A 21,394-nucleotide genomic window follows, 5' to 3' on the forward strand; every position below is an offset into this window, starting at 1 on the left:
AGTTAAGAGTAATTGGAGCCAGGTATCTGGAGCTTCATTTAGTAGAGATAGCAAAGATTAGGAGTCGAACCCAGGATTCCCAAGGATTTCCTAGAATATTGTCGGTGCTTCAGTGCATTGGTGTTTTTGTGAACTTCGATTATTATTCTGAAGACTGCCATAGGTTTGTCTTGAAGGCTGCCCAGATTTCCTTTGGCATTTGCATTCCTGCCCAAGAATTCATGGCTCTCTCTGTTGATTGAACATACTTGGCTCCTTTCCTTTCCCCATCAGAGAGGAAATACCTTTGTATGTTTGGCCCTGTACTTAGTACTATGTACCGTAATGTAAATTTCAGCTGGTAATCAGTTATGGTGAGGTTATAGAAAGTTGAGATGGAGTGTTTGTGGGGATCATGTTAGTTTCTATGGAAAGAAATACATTGATCTGTTGTCTGTTATTTTAAACAAATTAAAAAATATATATATTTTTGATTTCAGAGAAGAAGGGAGAGATAAAAACATCAATGATGATAGAGAATAATTGATCAGCTGCCTCCTGCACACTCTCTACTAGGGATTGAGCCCGAAACCTTAAATGACTTTTAATGTCCTTTCTAGCTCTAAAAAATCTATAATCAGCTATGTTGAAGCCTCATAGACTTAGAACTCTCATCACATCAGGTCAGAGGTAAAAGACAATGTGTGTGTAGTGATGTAGAATACACTGAACAGTTGGTAGAATGAGTGCAAAGTCAGGGAGATGATGAAGGAAAAAAAGCACTATTTCATGGGATATTTGGGGCATTCTCTGTTGGAGAGGAATTGTGGTCCCTGATGTCAGAGGCTTGTGGGAGCCAATTTTAAGGTTGCTTTGTTCCTTTTAGCTGCCTGTTAAATTCCCTGTAGAGCAGGGGTTGGGAACTCTGGCCCGTAGGCCATATAAGGCCCACTTGGTTGGACCCTGCCAAGCCGGACTCAAAATTCAATAAATCTAGGAGCTTTTTTCAGAGCAACATAAATTTTTTTATTTTTATTTTTATTGATTTCAGAGAGGAAGGGAAAGAAAGAGAGAAACATCAATGGTGAGAAAGAATGATTAATCGGTTGCCTCCTGCACACCCCACACTGGGGATTGATCCTGCAACCCGGGCATGTGCCCTGACCGGGAATTGAACCGTGACCTCCTGCTGCATGCGTCAACTTTCAACCACTCAACCACGCAGGCTGGGCACAGCATAAATTTATATTGAGTGAATGATGTTATAAATATCCAAATGGGCCCTAGCCGGTTTGGCTTAGTGGATACAGCGTCGGCCTGTGGACTGAAGGGTACTGGGTTCGATTCCAGCCAGGGGCACGTACCCGGGTTGTGGGCTCGATCCTCAGTGTGGGACGTGCAGGAGGCAGCTGATCAATGATTCTCTCTCATCATTGATGTTTCCTATCTCTCTCTCCCTCTCCTTTCCTCTCTGAAATCAATAAAAATATATTTTAAAAAAATCCAAATGGCCTTTGGTAGGAAAAAGGTTCCTGACCCCTGCTTTAGAGAATGGCTACTTCCAGGTGATAAAATCTTGGCTTGTTTTTTGGAGGGAAAGGGGGGATCTGACCTAAATTATCAGGGGCAAGATGCAGGTATCCCCTGGCACTGACTCTCAGTATTATAGTGCCTGACTCTCCTCACTACTGTTCCGCTCTGTTGATGTTTCTTGCAGTTGGGACACAGGTCACCTCTTGGATTGTGCCAGAATTGCTCTTTTCCTTCTCTAATATTTATCACTTTGTAATCCCTGATTCTGAATCCCAGAGATCAAGACTAACTGTAGTCCAGCAGAGGGGCAATAAATCATTGTTTCCACTTCCTTTTCTCCAGGTTTTGGGTCCCTTATTTATCACATAACCACTGCTGAAGTTGCATCTTTGTGCTGTGTGTGCTGGGGACAAAATCCTTGTTGATTGGATTTGTGCAAAAGCTGCTTTATCTCTCTCCAGCCATTATGTTTTGCAGAGTTCCACGTGTGCTACCCGTCAATTCCTCTTTTTCTCCAGTGAGTTTATAGCCTGTGATTGTCATGTGATCTATCCATTAGCAGGGCTTGTCTAAGCTCTGAGGTAGAGGGTGGAATGGGCAGCCCTTAAATGAACTCAACAAAGTGATCATTAATGAGAGAGATTTGGTCTGGGTTAGTTTTGTATGAATTTTAATGTTAGTCCCCTTCATTATCTGAGCTCCTGGTAGGAGCTAAGCAGATTATGTGATCCTCCCATGGAGCTTTTTCTGTTTTTTTTTTCCAGTCTAACAGATCACTTGTTAACAGACCATATCAAAAGGCCCAGCTGCCTATCACTTGCCTGTCCATTATGAAACCTCAAAGACTTTGAGTTGGGGCAGGAGTAAAGAGTTCATAAATGAGTTCCTACCTCCTTCATCCTTAGCAAGACTCTTGCTATTTGAGGGGAAGATTCAGGCTTAGAAACAGAATGTGGACAGGCTTTTGTACTTTTCCTTACCTGCTGCTTCTTTATTGTACCTGTGCCTTTAGAGGATTTGAGAGTGAGGGGTGTTGTGTGGCAGGCAGCCAGTGTTGAGAGAGTTTTACTCCTACTCATTATTCCCTGCTGTTTCAAATCAAAGTCCATGTCTCTTCTCTAAGAGTAGTAAACTTCACACAAAGCTCAGAGAACATTGTAGAATGGACTTTGCTGGCAAAGAAGCAGATATGGTCTTAGAAAAGGAGAGGTCAAACCTTTTTTGTGTGTCTGTGGAAGTGAGGAGGGTTGAAGAAGAGAAGACGGGAGGACCACCAATTGCTTGTAACTGCCAAACCCCTTCTTTATAGTTTGCCATCAAATAGGGATGCTAAGACAGAGCTGATGGTCATGAGGGACACAGAAGCAGGATTAATTTCACAGTCCTACGTGAATGAGTACAGGGCAAGTGATAATTTTCTTTATGCTTAATATTTATTTGTAAAATGTCTTTAAAGCTGCACTGCTAACCTATGGACTTGGCAGTCTCTTTACTGAGATTATTTGGGTTTTGACAGTCTCTCCCCTCAATAAGGATTGCCAGGCAGAAAGAGGACTTTTTCAATAAGTGTTGTCTTGGTTGAGAAAGGACAGAGCAGAGCTGTACATTTGTTTGAATAGTTAGAACAGTTAAGGGCTTTTTTATTTTTCCTCTTCATGAGCTCTCTTCCAATTCCGAGCTGAAGCCCAGGTGTAAGTTCTACAACATAGCTGGCTCATCTGGTGATCAGTTAGAATTGAAAAATGTCCCTCTTAGCAATGATGTTTGAAACAGGTACATAGCTAAAATTTGGTGACAGGAGATGCTAGCAGCCTAGGGTGAGAAGGGAACCCTTATTTTGACTTGTAAATTGAGCAAATTTGATGGGGGTATAAATTTGGAATACTTAATATGTATTTTATAGTCAAATTTCTGAGCTTAATTGCTCTTAAAGAGGTGGCAAAAAGAAGTAGATTTTTAAAAACCTTCCATGGGCAGATAAGCAGACTTGTGCTTGGGAAGGTCAATTCTTCAAATATACCCACCTTTCCTGCTTTTAAAAAGTTCTTAGTAGCTGTGACTTACTCATTTTAGCCCTATTTGGATTTCTGTAGAGCTAGTTGACTTTCATTGCTTTCATTTAACTTTATTAGTTATGCTTTGAATAGCTTGTTGATGTCTGTCTTTTTTTTTTTTTTTTTTTTAAGCCTTGATAAATTTGCTGAAGTTCCTTATGTCAAACGAGACTGTACTTTTGGCCAAACACAACATTTTTACATTAGCCCTTATGGTGAGTAACCAAAAAATATTTATTTTTCTGAAGTTCTACCCTAAGACAGAGATGGGCTGGTTTGAAACAGGAGCTGGGTTCTGGGGACTAAGCCATAGGGAACCAGGTCTTTATTTTTACTTTCCTTTTGGATTAGAATCTCTGTAATGGTGCTCCCTACTCTTACCTATGTCTTTGGTGAACCTGGTACACTTTCTATTCCTTTTTTTTTTTTTTAATCCTCACTTAAGGATATGTTTTTACTGACTTTAGAGAGGAAGGAAGGGGGAGAGAGAGAGAGAGAGAGAGAGAGAGAGAGAGAGAGAGAGAGAGAAACATTGATGTGAGAAATATCTCTTGGTTGCCTCTCATACATGCCCTGACTGGGGATCGAACTCGCAACCTGGGTATATGCCCTGACTAGGAATTGAACCTACAGCCCTTCGCTCCAACCAACTGAGCCACATCAGCCAGGGCAGGAATCTTTCTCTTTAATATTGCTTGGCAGGGGCAGGTATAGGTCAGATCTCTGTGTATGAGTATGAGCCTCGGTCCCAGTTGAGAGACTGCACTATAGTATCTATGTTGGTACATAGCAAAGCCTCTAGAGGTGTCCCAGCCACGTGAATAGTTCCATCATGGCTGTACTTAGTTTCTGAGGGACATTGCAGATGCCTGCTTATCTGACTGGTTATTTGGGGTAATAGGTGGGCATTTTGCCTTTTTACTGTCTTCTCAAGATATTACCCAGTGTGTTCATAAATGTTTAACATTTTTTGGGGGAAAAGTCCTGATTTATATCTTTTGCTGATTTCCACGGTAAAACTATACCCACCAGGGCCAATTTCAAAGTTATCAAAATGGCATCATTGAATGCAGAGTTGGGAAAAGACAAGCATAACACACCATTAAATATGGTATTCCCATCACATCAGATTTAAGAGATGTAAATTAATCTCAAGCCCTAACCAGTTTGGCTCAGTGCATAGAGAGTCGGCCTGCAGATTGAAGGGTCCCAGGTTCGATTCCGGTCAAGGGCATGTACCTTGGTTGTGGGCACATCCCCAGTAGGGGGTGTGCAGGAGGCAGCTGATCGATGTTTCTCTCTCATTGATGTTTCTAACTCTCTATCCCTCTCCCTTCCTCTCTGTAAAAAATCAATAAAATATATTTAAAAAATATTAATCTCAAGAGCATAGATAATACTAAAAGATAGAAAGTAATTGGGAAGTGATGAGTTGTAGTATTTATTACTTTCATTGTAATATAATTTATTAAATTGTAAGTTTATGTAAATTATTTTTTAATAATGGCTTTGTTTAATAACTAGCTCACAAATTCCTGAAAATGTAACAATCAGCTCTTACAAGCCAGTAAGAGCTGGCTGCAGTATACAACTGATACCTTCCAGTCTTCATAGTGTGATACCTGTGTATGGGCTTTTGCTTCTTTTTTAGATTGTGAACCTATTTAATATGTTTATCACATACGGTGATACATTCCTGCCCACCCCAAGCAGCTATGATGAACTCTACTATGAGATTATCCGCATGCACCAGAGCTTTGACAACCTATACTCCATGGGTAAGCTGTCTTTTCTTTTTACTCCTCTCTCCCCTCTTTTTGCTCAGCTCTCTGCATCAGCTGTGATTTTTAGCATATAAAAAGAAAAGACTACAAAAGATTCTGTAGTTGCTTGGTGCCCTTGCTTGGCATAGAAATGCAGTAGTCTTTTCTTCTCAGGCAATAAGAAGAAATATGTGGGCTTTTCTGCCTTCAGGAACTCAGAATTCATCTCAGTAAAAAGCTGGTTAGCAGCCCTGTAGCCCTTTCTTGATGTTTGTGAGAAAAAGAGAGAATAGGGAGGCTTGTGGACATTAGTGAATGCAGTGAGATGGGAGAGAAGGAGTGGGTGGGAATTGACAGTGGAAATAGAAGAGCTTGGATCCCAAAGGAAGAACATTGTGTTATTTGAGAAAGTACAAGATTTTAAGGAGTTTTAATATACCTATGTATTTTAGCATAACTTACAAGAGGAAGTGGGCATTAAATAAAAATCTTTTTTGCAAACCTTTTGGTGATTGGCTCACTGAAATGTACTCTTTGGCCATAATGAGTACAACTACAGGGTGGGGCAAAAGTAGGGTTACAGTTGTTCATAGGAAAATACAATAATTAATAAATAATAATACAAGAATAAACTCTGTGTTTCGAATACTCACAACTGTAAATCTACTTTTGCCCCACCTATATTTCTGAAAGAGGTCATGTATCCCTATAAATTTGAGTAAAGAGTCTAGTCAAACCTACCTGGAGTTTGAAAGTTCAGGAAAGATTTCACAGAAACAGAAATTCACTTAGTAAAGCTGTCTATTAAAATCCCCAACTTAGCCGAAACCGGTTTGGCTCAGTGGATAGAGCGTCGGCCTGCGGACTGAAAGGTCCCAGGTTCGATTCCGGTCAAGGGCATGTACCTGGGTTGCGGGCACATCCCCAGTGGGAGATGTGCAGGAGGCAGCTGATCAATGTTTCTCTCTCATCGATGTTTCTAACTCTCTATCTCTCTCCCCTCCTCTCTGTAAAAAAATCAATAAATATATATTTTTTAAAAAATCCCCAACTTAATAGCTTTATTGAGGTGTAATTGGTATATAATGAAGTGCACTCATTTAAAGTAGTATACAATATTTTATTTCTTTGACACACACACATATATATGTATATATACATATACATACATACATACATACATATATACACACATATACATACATATATATATGAAGCTATTATATATACACGTATACATTCCAGGCTTCAGCACCCATTAATAGATGAATAAAGGTGCCTTTCAATGAGGAAAGAAAAAGAGTTGGAGTCGGAGAGATATTTTATAGAAGCCTGTCATACCTGCTTAACTGGGCCATGTACAGAGTAAATGAGATTAAGTCCTTGTAGCTATAGCAACAAGATGAGAGAGGATATCTGGGAATGCTCAAATCTGCCAAGGGAATTAAAATGTTAACCTGGAGGGGGGAAAGGGTGGGGAAATGGGAAGTATCTGTAATATTATCAACAATAAAAAATTTATCTTAAAAAATGTTAACCTGGAAAACACAAATAGGAAAGTGAAATTTTCACTAAATTAAGCACAACAAATGGAGATAGCATGTTTTAGCACTCTCCATTTTTTATAAAGTATGATGAAACTTCTGATGGAAAAAGCCTTTTTTAAGTCGTTTTTTTAAAAAATTTTTTATTGATTTCAGAAAGGAAGGGAGAGAGAGAGATAGAAACATCAATGATGAGAGAGAATCGTGGATCAGCTGCCTCTTGCACACACCCCACTGGGGATGGAACCCGCAACCTGGGCATGTGCCCTTGACTGGAATCAAACCTGGGACTCAGTCCACAGGCTGACGCTGTATCCATTGAGCCAAACTAGCTAGGCCTTAAGTCAGGTTTTTTGAGGTATATTTTTTATATTTATCTTTATTATTGAAAGTATTAGAGATGTTCCCTTTTTCCCCCCATTGACCCCTTCTATCCCACCTCACCACACACACCCAGACCTACCGCACTATTGTCTGTGTCCATAGTTTATGTATAAATGCATGCACATTCTTTATTTAATCTCTTCCCACCCCCTACCCCCTTCTCTCTGAGATTCATACAATTCTGAGTTTTGACAAATGCATATAGAAGTGTAATTGCCACAAAAATTCAAGATATGGGAGTTTCATTACCTCCAAACTTTTTCTTGTGCTCCTGTGAGATCAACTCTTTCACTACCCACCACCCCTAGCAACCACTGATCTGTTCCCTGTCCACATAGTTTTTTCCTTTTCTAAAAAAATACATATATATATACAGGAATAACAGTGTAGTGATTGTGGGGCGGGAGGAGGGTGGGGGGAGGTGTTGTGGCAGTGGAGGAGGGTATAGGGGGGATAAATAGTGATGGATGGAGACTTGACTTGGGGTGGTGAACACACAGTACAGTGTACAGATGATGTGGTGTAGAATTGTGCACATGAAACCTGTATAATTTTGTTAATCGGTGTCATTCCAATAAATTCAATAAAAAGGAAAAAAATTTTTTAAAGTTAAAAAATACATATATGTGGATGGGATCATATAGTCCAGAGGTTCTCAACCTGTAGGTCGCGACCCCTTTGGGGGTCAAACGACCCTTTCACATGGGTCACCTAAATTCATCCTGCATATCAGATATTTACATTACGATTCATAACAGTAGCAAAATTACAGTTATGAAGTAGCAGCGAAAATAATTTTATGGTTGGGGGTCACCACAACATGAGGAACTGTATTAAAGGGTCACGGCTTTAGGAAGGTTGAGAACCACTGATATAGCCTTTTGAGTCTGGCTTCTTTTACAGAGTAATTTGTTTGAAATTCATCCATGTTGATGCATGTATTAGTAGTTCATTCCTCTTTGTTATAGAATAATATTTCATTGTAGAAATATGCCAGTTTAGTTTATCTGTCAATTGAAGTACATTTGAGAGGTTTCTAGTTTTTAGCAATTATAAATAAAGCCTCTACAAACATTCTTGTGCAGGGTTTGTGTGAGTACAAGTTTTCATTTCACTTGATTACATACCTATGAATGGGATTTTTGGGTATTTGATAAATATATTAACTTTATAAGAAACTATCAAACTGTTTTCCAAAGCAGATACATTATTATTTTTATTTTTAAAATCTTTATTGTTAAGAGTGTTACAGATATCTCCCTCCCCCGCTCCCCCATTGTCCCCTTTCAGCCAGTTCCCACCCTGCCCCAGGCCTTCACCAACCTATTATCTATGTCCATATGTAATGCATATCTATATATATAAAAGCCTAATATGCTAATTGTCCCTCTGACCTTTCAACTGTTTGACCGATCGCTATGGTGTGCACTGACCACCAGGGGCAGATGCTCTGACCTGTAGGTTAGCTTGCTGCTGGGGTCCGGCTGATTGGGACTGGGCGAGTCAGGCAGGACATGCTCTGGAGCCCTCCTGTGGTCCCTCCCCAGCCCCAGTTGTGCACCAGTGGGGTCCCTTGGCCTGGCCTGCACCCTCTCGAAATCTGGGACCCCTTGGGGGATGTCGGAGAGCCAGTTTTGGCCTGATCCCTGCAGGCCTCTAGTATGCATATAAGATCTTTGGTTAATTTCTCCCCGCCTCCCCTCCCCACTTCCCTCTGAGATTAGTCAGTTTGTTCCATGTTTCCATGCCTGTGGTTCTGTTTTTTTCATGCTATTTTGTAGTTTTCAGCATGAAAATCTTGTGCGCACGTGCACACACACACACACACACACACACATATCGTGTCCCCCCAAAAATGTGTACACACACTTTGAATAATTTTAAAACCAGTGTTTATTAAAATACTTTTCATTTTCAAAATTTAGCTACCAGCTGTTAAAGTATGTATACATTGGGGGGGGGCACACCCTGTATTTTTTTAATCCTCACCCAGGGATATGTTTTTCATTAATTCTAGAGAGAGAGGAAGGAAGAGGGAGAGAGAGAGAAAAATATTGATGTGAAAGAGAAACATTGATCTGTGCCTCCCATATGTGCCCTTATTGGGAATTGAACCCGTGACCCATTGATGCATGGGGCAATGCCCTAACCAAGTGAGCCTCACTGGCCAGGGCAAATCTTAAATATATTTTATTAAATTTATCTCAAAATATTTCATGGATTTTGGTGCTATTGTAAATGGTATTATTTAGAATCTCAATTTTTTAATTTGTTCATTGCTAATATATAGAAACACTTTAATTTTTAAATTTCACCTTGTATCCTGTCATCTTGCTAAACTCACTTATTAGCTTTAGTAGCTTCTTATAACCTTTTTGGGATTTTCTGTGTAGACCATGTTACCTGCGAATAAAACAGTTTTTATTCCAATTTGTATGCCTTTTTTTTTCTTGCCTTATTTCACTGGCTAGGACTTCCAGTAGTATGTTAAATTAGAGTTGTGAGAATGGATATATTTGCCTTGTTTCCAATATAAAATACTCAGTTATTCTTCATTAAATGTGATATTAGCTATAGGTTTTCATAGATGCCCTTTATCAGGTTAAAGAAATTCCCTTTTGTTTTTAGTTTCAGTGGAGGTATTATCATTAATAAATGTTGGATACTATTAAAACAGTTTTAGCATTTATTGAGATGATCACATGGTTTTCCTACTGTAGAGTATTGCTAGAGTGATTGATTGAGTTTTAAATGTTAAACCAACCCTACATGATTGTAATTTATTATCATTTTTATGTGTTGTTGGATTTGATTTGCAAATATTCATGAAGGATATTAGTCTGGTTTCCGAGCCAGCTCAGCCAAGGGTTCGAAAGCCTGAGTGAGGGCAGCGAAAGGATGAAGAAATGACAGACAGAGCGAATATGTGTTTTCCGATGGTCTTAGGCGACCCCTGTGAAAGAGTCGTTCGACCCCCAAAGGGGTCGCGACCCACAGGTTGAGAACCGCTGGTCTACAGGAAAAGAGGTCAGTGCTCCTGACTAGATAGATATTGCATGTTTAAAAATTCTTGCAGCCCTAATCTGTTTGGCTCAGTGGATAGAGCATCAGCCTGCGGACTGAAGGGTCCCAAGTTCGATTTCGGTCAAGGTCATGTACCTTAGTTGCGGGCATATCCCCAATAGGGAGTGTGCAGGAGACAGCTGATCGATGTTTCTCTCTCATTGATGTTTCTAACTCTATCCCTCTTCCTTCCTCTCTGTAAAAAATCAATAAAATATATTTAAAAAAAGAATAAATGAATACACAAGCAAAATTAAAATAGAACAATAAAATGTATTAAAAAGAGCAAAAGGGGAAGTAGAGTTAGGTAGAACAGTAGCATTCCACTAGTTCAAGTAAGGTCATTAAACAATCAACAAACAAAAATAAAAGATATTACAACAGCAAAAATGTACATATGACATGCTCTCCTAATCAAGGATCATTCATTCCAAGGGAAGACAGCAACCTGATCCCAACAAATATGTACACACAACATCAAAGACTGGGAAAATGTGATCATGGCCTGAGGCCAGCAGCAGCCCACAGGCTAACTGGTGTCTGGAGCCACAGAAGATGACCTACTGACAGAAACTCTCTCGGTAACTGGGGGGGACAGAACATGGGACGTGAAAGCAACAGGATTTTGCACCCTACGTGTGTGTTGCTCTTTCCTTAGAAACTGAAGCCTCTGGACTGTAATGTCTGCTCTGGTGAAAGGTAAGGAATGTTAACCTCATAATGTCCTGATGCCTTTGCTCCAGAAGCAGGTGCCACCTCACTTCACCTTTTTCTTCCATTCAATCCCATTGCGTTGTGTGATCTTCACTTCCAGCGATCAATACTCTCATGATTTATTTTCCAAAAAGGAACATCTAAAGGTCTTCAATTACTCAACTGCACACAACCCGGGCATGTGCCCCTGACCGGAATCGAAGCTGGGACCCTTCAGTTCGCAGGCCGGCCCTCTATCCACTGAGCCAAACTGGCCAGGGCAGGATGAGGACATTTTAAACAGAAGCTTGGTACAGGCTCTGTTTGGTTATTCTAATAGTGCTATTCTGAGACGTGTCTTCATCTTCATATCTGTGTTTTATACAAGGGGTCTGACAGATCTTTGTTCTTTCCTTCTGTACAGTCCTGAGGCTTTCTACCAATGCAGGCCAGTGGAAAGAAGCTGCTAGCAAGGTGACCCATGCATTGGTTAATATCAGGTAAGGAATGAGATTTTCTCTTTCAGAGTTCCTTGGTTCATCCTCAGGTGTGTTGTACTTTTCTAAGTAGTTTGTTGAACACCACTACTATTTTAAGCCCTGATGCCTGTAGGAGTGGAAGAAATTGTCATACTTGATCAAGAAAAGCAGGCGTGCATGAGACTTTCATTTTGTCATTGAAATAACTCACAGTGCTGTTCTGTGAATTTTCTTTTCTTACTCAGAGATGGTTGCAGGGCCTTTTCAGGCACCTCTGTGTATAGGGCATCTGAAAGCTTTTCTTTGAAAATTTTTTCTGCCGTTCTCAGTTCAAAGAATGACTCATGGGAATCTGGAACTTTGACGTTTTGCTTTACATGGCTATTTCTATTTGTGGTAAATAGAGGCACATGGAATGGAGCTTGTGGGGCTAAGTCATTTTAGGTTCCTTATGAAGCAGCAAGACAATTACAGAGTGCTGTAGGTATTGGATAAAACTGAGTCATACATGGAGTTGGTTTAGGGTCTTAAGGAAATACCACATGGAGGGACCTGGAGAGTATTATGCTAAGCAAAATAAGCCAGTCAGAGACAGACAAATATCACAAGATCTCACTCATATGTGGGATCTAATGAATAAAATAAGCTGATGAACAAAATAGATCCAGAGACATAGAAGGAAATACCACACATTCACTGGAGTGAGCTGTTTGTAAATGGAGAAACTATGCCTTCAGTATTGGGAAACCTAAAGCTGACTTACTTTTCTTATATTTCTTGCTTCCTCTGTGTCTATCATTTTCCATTTTTCTCAACAGTTATTAAATTGTTCTTGCAAACAATTGAAAAATTAACATTGAGTGGATGAGGCAAACCCAACAGATGGGGAAACTTGATTTAGCTCCAGATGTAAGCCTTGCCAGGCATTCCCAGTAATAGTAATATACATTTACAACTTAGTATATCCTAATGTGTGACAGAGCTTGGAGTCAGTGTTTGTTTCCATAGTTTTTTTTTGTTTTTTTTTTAAGGCAAACTGTCCTATCCCTGTAGTGATTTACTATAGTGTTTGGCATGTCTGGGAATGAAAGGAAAAGTGTGAAATTGCGTTGTGAGGGCTGGGCTGAGGGAGCATGAGGGTGAGATGAGCTAACAAGATTGCACTGAAGGTTGATCTGCCTTACCTGACCCCAGAGACATTTTGTAGCAAATACAGTTTTATAAATCTCACAAATAAATGTATATTTGCACCTAGCAAGTAAACCAGATATGGTAGTGAGGCCTTACAATAAATATGATTTTCTGTAAGAATCGGGAATTACAAACTGCTTTATTCTAAATATCCCTTTGTGACCCGAGGGCAATATGACAAATGTGGGTATTTGAAAGAAGCACAAGATTCTGGGTTAGATTATAAAGTGCATATGGGTATAAATTACATTATGTTTATTTACTTATATATTTACTTGGTCTTTCCAGGCAGCTCCTTTTCATCTGGGATCTGTTTCCTTGATCACATTCTTTTATGCTTGCTTTATCTTCTAATTTGTTGCTTTTCCTTTCAGTGACTTCTGGCTTGGCTACTGTCCTTATTCTTTTCAAGGGCCATCAAACAGCTGGTTTAAGGTCTTGGCCTATCCTTTTTCTGAATAGACCAGAAAGGACTGGATTAAGTTGTTGTTTTTTTAATTAATAATTCTTTATTGTTGAAAGTATTATATATGTCCCCCCTTTCCCTCCATTGACCCCCTCCAGCTCGCCCCCAGGACTGGGTTAAGTTTTTAGCAGATGCCTATGACTATGATCTCTTTCTTCTCTTTGCAAGTCTTTGTTAGGCTTGTACTCCATTTTTATTCCTCAAACTTTTTTGATGAATTTGCTGAAGAGAATAATTATTATATCATTTTCACTGTTGCTAATGAATTAGACTCAGAGTATGTGTCAGATGTATCAGAGATGTAGTCAGTTTTCTCAGGAGATTCCTAGAAAGATGTGTTTGTGATAAGTGCCACTTATCACACTAAGGCCAGATCAGGGGGAAATATTGGTGATGCTTAGCCTGTGAAAGCTTACATTTTTTCTTTGTGACATTTATTTTCACTTAAGTTCTAAACTTTGTTCTGCTCTTTCATTTACTGTCTTCTTTAATTATCAAACTCTATAAAGAAGACTATATTATAAACTTAAAGTACACTTTTACCAGTGAAGAAACTGAGTCTTAAAGCTATTGTGAAATGCAGAAAGTCTCACAATTGTCGTGTGGCAAAGCTGATAATTAATCATAGGTCTTCTAACTCCCAAGTCCAGGGCTCTTTCTTCTACACCAGAGGTGGGGAACCTTTTTTCTTCCAAGGGTCATTTGGATATTTATAACATCATTTGCGGGCCATACAAAATTGTCAACTTAAAAATTAGCCTTCCTTAGTATATATTGTCAAACATTTAATGAACTCACCCCTAATGCCTTGGCAGGGCCAGACCAAATAAATAGGCCCTCAGGCCAGATGTTCCCCACTCCTGTTCTGTACTGTACTGCCTCCTTCTATAGAGTTGCATCAAAGGCTTCCATGGAGGTAAGCAGAAAACTCAGCATGATATATTGAAAGGAGTATGGAAATTTCAGTTAGAGAAACTGGATTTTTTGTTTTTGTCTGACCTTGAGCAAGTTATTTAGCTTCTCTGAACTCTTTCCACTACCTATAAAATGGAGATCATGGCAATATCAACTGTTTCATAGGGAAGTGGTTGTGAGAATTACATGATGTAATGTATATGAAAGCACTTAGTAAACTATAAAATACTGGTCATTTCACTTAGCCTAATGTTTTTAAGGTTCACTCCTGTTGTAGCATGTGTCAGAATTTCCTTCCTTTTTAGGCTAAATAATATTCCATTGTATGTATATGTTACATTTTGTTTATTTATTCATCCACTGACGAAGCCCCAAGCAAGTTACTTCCACCTTTTGGTTATTGTGATTTTGGTTATTTGTGCATGGGTGTACAAACATCTGTTCAGTCCCTGCTTTTACTTCTTTTGGGCATTAACTGAGAAATAGAATTGGAGGATCATATGGTGATTCTTTGTTTAATTTTTTTTAAGGAATTGCCATACCAGGTTTAGCATTTTGAGCCTTCCTTAGAATGTTTCCTAAATAGGTCTTCATTTGTCCCTTCTATAAAAGTTAACATGTTACCCTTAGCCTTAAAAGCTATTTTGCTTTTTTTGTGTGGCTTGATTTTGATTCTTTGTATAAGGGTGGTCCAGGGAGTTTTCTTTTCTCAGCTGAGGGCAAAAAAGTGATATGCCTAAGAAGTCTGTATTCCACTGAGCCAACATTAATGAGTGCTGCCGTTTATGCTCCTTTTCTTTTTTTCTAAGAGGTTGTGTTGTACATCCATGACACTATTAAATTTGAATTATTTAGAAAACAGGAGACTCTGTCAGAAAATTGGACCTGTGGGTTAAATATCTCCCAAGGATACTGTGAGACATTTAACTATTCGCCACCAAATTGATTATCAAGTTGATTATAAAGGTTTAGGAGTAATATTGTGATGGTATGTAACATTTACTTCTGTTGTTTATAAAGGTATTTGTGCTGATCCCAGACCTGGAAAGGATTTCTAGGGCAGAGCAAACTCTTAGCCACCTCTCCTGTAGTAAGTTCTTTGATAGCCATGGGAAGGGATTGGATTGCGTGTGAAACTTTCAGACATGTAACAGCTGGGAGGACCTCTGAGACTGATTTGCTAGTTGATGACAGCTACAAATTATGCCTTTGGGATTTTCTGGAATGCAGTACATCTGATGGCAACTGTAATATAGTATCTCACCAGTAGGTAAAAGGCTGCAGGCCTGTCTGTTCTTCGGGGTTTAGATTCTGATAGCGAAAATTAAAAGTACTCCCACATGTTTGGAGTCCTAAATTTGCTCAAGTGTCAGACTGTTTGCTTTTCACTTGTCTTTCCTCGCTTAGTCATGCTAGTTCTTTAATTGTCAAAGTTATTTGTATTTAAACAACTTGTCTCTCTCTTCCTATTTGATCCTTCAGAGATACTCTTAAAATGCAGCTGCTTAGAAAGTGCTATTTTTGTTGGAACACTGATGTCATTAACATACAGAGCTCTGTGTTTATTCCTCCCCATGGGAGGGTTGTTCCATTGCTTTGCCACAAGAAAAGTAAAATATAGCTCCACCTTTAAAATTTTACTTGGTATAATTGTTACTGCAGCTGTCTCCACAGATCTACTAGTCCACAAAAGAACACTCTGGTGTGTGTGTAGGGTGGGGGAGGGGGGCGTGAGGGGGAGAAGGAACATGTGCAGGGATGGAAGGAGAAAACATTTGGGAAGTTTTGCTTGGAGACGTCTATGCTAAATATATTCTGCTACCACTTAGCAGGCTCCTTTACTGGGGTCCTATAGATGTCTGCTGACTATGTGTCAAAAGAGAAAAAGAAAAATGTTAGACTAAAATCTGACCTTCGTCTAATCAAACTACTTTCAAAGTAAGTAATTTGAAGTCTGTAATGAATCTCTTCAAGTTAACATCTTAATGCTTTTCACTTAATGAACATTTTATTAGTGCCAGATTCACAATCTATTCTCTGATTGCTCACAGAAGTAGAAGCTAAATCACTGCAGATAGGTTTTTTCCTGATCTGTAATTTTCTTAAGTTGGATAAAATTTGAACTCTATGATTAATATATTAATTTTCTCCTTTATTTGGAATGTGTTTAGTTTTTCTTCGAGAATGACTTTTTATTTTTATTAAATATATTTTTTATTGATTTCACAGAGGAAGGGAGAGGGAGAGAGAGCTAGAAACATCAATGATGAGAATCATTGATCGGCTGCCTCCTGCACGCCCCCTACTGGGGATCGAGCCCACAATCCAGGCATGTGCCCTTGACCGGAATCAAACCCGGGACCCTTCAGTCCGCAGGCGAATGTTCTAAATCCACTGAGCCAAACAGGCTAGGGCTCAAGAACGACTTTTTAGATATTGCTTCGGTTAGTGACAAGCCTGGGGTTTGGAATAAGACTTCAGTGCATTTCTCTGTAAATCTCTTAATTGTTCACCTAATGAATTTGCCTCTTGTTACCTTGCTTGCTCCATGGTCTTTTTTGTTCTAAGGAGCCCCCCCCCCCCATTTCCTGCTTATTTGCTTATGTAGCTATTTTCCTTTACTCTAAAAAAATACTCCCTCCAAAAAAAAGAAGAAGAAAAGCTTTAAATGTGCACTCTGCCAGGGAGGCAAAGGAACAAGAATAGCTCTTAGTGGCCTCTAGATAATGGGAGTTAACACCTTTGGAGAAGTTGTGCATAGAGTTCTGAATGTCACAGAATAAAAACCTTCAGGCAATAATCAAAGAAAGTACACTGACTGTTGATGGCCACAGAGTTAAGGCTGGAAAGGGAATGTGAGGGCTGAGTCATTCAAAATCCCCCCAAGCCCTCTTGCCCATGCACCTGTTCGTGCTACAATATTAGTCACAGTTCTCTTATCAGAGTAGATACTGATGAGTGGGGAAGAGGAGCAGTTTGATGCCAGGCACTTCAGCTGAAGGTTGCAACTTAGTCTAGTGAAAAGTAAATATGGATTAAAGTGAAAAGGAGCAGAGGCTTTGGGCTGATGACTCGAGTAGCAAGAAATACAGGAACATAGTCTCTTATTCCAGTTGTCTGTTCTAAAGTGGCAGACAGGCTCAGATTATCCCCTAGGTTAGAATTCGTCAGTAATGACCTTTCTTTTGTTAATCAGATCCGCTGAGCTCTTACAGAGAATGAAAAGCACTATGCAGATTAAAACAAAGCACTGAAATGAGGCTGCTATTATATTGTTTCCCCAATGACTAGAAAGCATTACATATTATTCTGATGGTTGCTGTTGCCTAATCTCTTAGGACTACAGTTAGAAATGAAAAACAACCATGTGGCTAATCTGTTTTGCCTTAACTTGGTTTATGCTACAAAGTGAGGTTTTGCATTAGGTCATAGCTGGCTTGGTGAATTGCAGTACAGTAAAGAAGTCTTGATTTAGGAGATTCAAATATGTGTTATAAAATATTAAGATTTTTAGTTGGGTCTACTGTGATTTTAGGTGAGTGTAACTTTAGTATATGAAAACTGCTTACCTCAAGCTGAAATTCCATTGGGGTCTTTTTTCCACTCTTTTTTTTTTTTTTTTTTTTTTTTTAAATTTCAGAGAGGAAGGGAGAAGGAGAGAGAGAGATAGAAACATCAATGATGAGAGAGAATCATTGATTGGCTGCCTCTTGCATGCCCCCCACTGGGGATCAAGCCTGCAGTCAGGGCATGTGCCCTTGACCGGAATCGAACCTGGGACCCTTCAGTCCGCAGGCCAACACTCTATTACACTGAGCCAAACCAGCTAGGGCCGATTTTTTTAAGTATGGAAAAATATACATAACAAAATTTACCATTTTAACCATTTTTAAGTCTACAGTTTTATTACATTAAGTATATTCACATAGTTGTGCAACCCCACCACCAGCCATCTCCAGAACTTTTTCATTTTCCTCAACTGATTTTTTTTAAAGGTAGGATAGGTACCGACTTAACCATGGCTTATTTCACAAACCGTTGGTTTCTAATTGTAACTTACAAAGAGCTTAGCCACAAATGAGAACAATAGGCATCGTTTAGGTCCCTAATTCCTTTCCCTTTTGCATCTTCTATCTTAGGTTACTTTATAAAGTAGTCTTTTAAAACTGTGGGCAGTTTTTCATCTTATCCCTTATTTCCCCCTCTCTATTTATCTTTCCCAAAATCAGGCCAAACCCTGGTCACTTAACTCAGGTATTCTAACCATGTTGAACAAGTAGACTGTTAACCTGCTAATGGGATGAAAAAGCCATTACTATTGAGTAGCAATATATTATCCTATCAGCAAACCCAAATAGGCATCTCTTCAGCAGATGAAAGTTTAGGTGTCTGGATTATTGTGAATAACGAGAGACGTGGTTTTGGCTCCATAGAAGCTCAATCACTCTAAATTCTCAGATTTACACCACAATGGCTAAGGTACATACCTCCTCTTTTTTTTTATTGGACTTTGATCTTGCAGATTAGCAGTGCCTGGATCACGGTACCTTAAACGTTGAAAGAACCTAAGAGGCCATCTACCCTGTTCTCCTTCCCAAAGCTGTTAGGTAATATCCACTGATATTTACTAAGTCCTTGAACACTTAGTAAAATAGTTCCTAATATTTTAGGCTATATTCCATTCAGTTTTTTAAGGGATGAGAATTTCTTCCTCATGTTGGAATTTTCCTCTTCATAACCTGAACCTATTGATTCTATTTCTTCTTTCAGATGCAACACCGAAATGTTCCTGTCTTCTACATGTAAACTTCTTCAGAGGGCTAACATGTATATGATTGCCATTCTGTTGGCAAAACATCCTTTCTTCCTTCAATTGTTCTTCATATGAAATAGTCTCAAAATCTCTGGCTACTGTGATTTTAAAAAAAGTCATATCCTAACTTCTCAATTTACCTCCTACAAGTATGGTGTTAGGGTGTGCCTTGTACTAAATAAGCATTCAGTAAATGTTTATTGGATTGAATGACATCTAAAACGAGATCCAAATATAATCTGAGTAGGTTAAATTATAGGGAGACTATTAGCACCTAGGATATTTGTAGCCTCCAATTATACTAGCACATGAGTTTTCAGTAGTGGACTTGCATTGTTGCTTCATAACAAGCTTAGGTCCTACTAAAACCTGCAAATCTGCTTAAAGTGACCTGCTCTCAAGCTCTCTCTCCCATCCTGTAATTATTTAGTTGGTAAAGATGTTTTGCTTTGTGGTAGTTTGTTTTTTTGTTTTGTTTTAATGCTATAGAAATGTGACCTGATGGGGAATTGAACCTGCAACCTTTTTTAGTGTATGGAAAGATGCTTCAACCAACTGAGCCACACCAGCCAGGGCTATTAGGATATATTTTGAGGCCTGATTATGTCATTTAATGTATTATTTTTCCTTTGCAGTTTTGCATCATCAGCACTTTTGATAAATATGCCTTCTAAATTTTTATCCAGGTGCTTTTATTTAATCCTGACTCTGGTGGATGATTTGGGAACAATCTTTCCCCTCGTTGAGTTTTGGCTTGCTGCTGTTACATAAAATGGACTTGAAGACTGAAAAAATTCCCTAAGAATCAACTGCAAAGCTCTTTGTAAAGAATAAATTTGTAAAGAATAAATTTGTGGGTGGAAAATCATCAACCAGAGCCAGACTGGAAAAATAAAATCTTTTTATAGAGAAATCAGAGATGACAGCCTTCATAGAATAGTTCAAGTCTTTCTCTATCCTCCTACTCTTCCAAAACCCCTGTAGAGAGGTTTACCACTTGAAATATTAAAGAAGGAAGAGGTGGGGGGGAGGAGGAGGAGGAAGAGGAGGAAAAGATAGTAGCTAATATTTGTTCTTATATTGAAAATTAGAGTGAACAGGCAGATAAAGGACAGTTAAAAAGGCAGTTTGTGGTGAGGGTGGGTGTGAGAGCTTTACTGAGAAAGAAGATGCTCCAATAATCAGTAGTAAGCTTAGTGGTCACAGTGAAGTCTCTTCTGTGTTTGGGTCCATTGGGAGAGAAAAGTGTGAAGCCCAATGCTGCCTGTTATTTCTCCTCTAAATAAGCCTTGCCTTGTGCATCACATTTCCTCTGGGCTTTTAAAGGTGTGTGATAATCTAGAACTAAAACTGAGGCAGCATTTTAAGCAGGCAATTAATGACATGGTAAGAATTTTTAGCTCCAGTAGATTAATTGTTAAATGAATTGTGTACATCGTACTGTCATTTTACTGTGATATCAGCCTAATTATAAATATAGTGTTACTTAGTAGAAGAAAATAATAAGCGGAATTATGCACTCAGTGATCAGACTTTAGGAATTTCTAACACTGAGGAAAGATTTTCTTCTTAAACTGTCTCTTGCTGTTATTTTTATGTAGATTTTGATTAATTTTACCTCGATTATACATTTCTCTCTGGAGCCCAGATATTGTGCATGCTTTAGCAAAGTGGGCTCCTGTTGTAAGAGGTTTAATGAGATGTTTTCATTCTAATTGGTTTCTATATTATTTCTTTTAAAACCAATAACATGTGAGTGGGATGTCAAACAGAGGGTATGCTGAGAGGTATTTTCACTATCTTGTATACCAAAGAACATTAATTTATCTCTTCTCATTTGACACTATTTTTATATGATGAAAATTCTCAATTTCAAGGAAGTTCCAGAGACAGTTGGTTCTCATTGGTCTCCCCTCTCCTGCATTCATCTTAGTGACACCTCTGTAAAGGCAGCAGAAATAGCCATCTGTAGTTGGAGCTCATTTTGGGTAGAAGGGGACAAAAGATTTCTGAACAGGGTTTTGACTATAACACATCTTTCTTAAGGAAAAATTTACTAGATGGGATTTAGATAGGATGGATTAAAATCTGTTCCTTTTGGCCATTTAATCTGAACTAATTTCCTACTTTAAACATATGAACTATTTGATAAATTCTGAAGAGTACAATATGGGCCCCCAGTATATTAATACATGATTGTAATAAAGGTTGATCCTAAAATGAGCCTGTGAACCACTCACCTCAAGAAATAGGATGTAGCCCTAGCCAGTTTGGCTCAGTGGAGAGCGTCAGCCTGCGGACTGAAGGGTCCCAGGTTCAATTCTGGCCAAGGGTACATGCCTGGGTTGCAGGCTCAATCCCCAGTAGGGGGCATGCAGGAGGCAGCCGATCCATGATTCTCTCTCATCATTGATTTTTCTTTTCTTTTTTTTTTTTTTAAATACATATTTTATTGATTTTTTACAGAGAAGAAGGGAGAGGGATAGAGAGTTAGAAACATCGATGAGAGAGATCGAT

At 39.0% G+C, this 21,394-nt stretch overlaps 1 protein-coding gene across 3 annotated transcripts in view; it reads left to right on the top strand.

The window, feature by feature from the left end:
* The window catches only part of LOC102245761 (chromosome unknown open reading frame, human C10orf76), a 148,574-nt gene that overhangs the window by 69,111 nt on the left and 58,069 nt on the right, over window positions 1-21,394 (top strand). For all 3 annotated transcript variants that reach the window (XM_005878274.2, XM_014549421.1, XM_014549422.1), the window contains 3 exons: window positions 3,699-3,781; window positions 5,218-5,344; window positions 11,438-11,513. In XM_005878274.2, coding sequence (XP_005878336.1) covers window positions 3,699-3,781; window positions 5,218-5,344; window positions 11,438-11,513 — 286 coding nt within the window. The remainder of the gene's footprint in view (window positions 1-3,698; window positions 3,782-5,217; window positions 5,345-11,437; window positions 11,514-21,394) is intronic.

This window comes from Myotis brandtii, unplaced genomic scaffold (genome assembly GCF_000412655.1).
Source record: "Myotis brandtii unplaced genomic scaffold, ASM41265v1 scaffold550, whole genome shotgun sequence".
NCBI classification, from domain to species: Eukaryota; Metazoa; Chordata; class Mammalia; order Chiroptera; family Vespertilionidae; genus Myotis; species Myotis brandtii.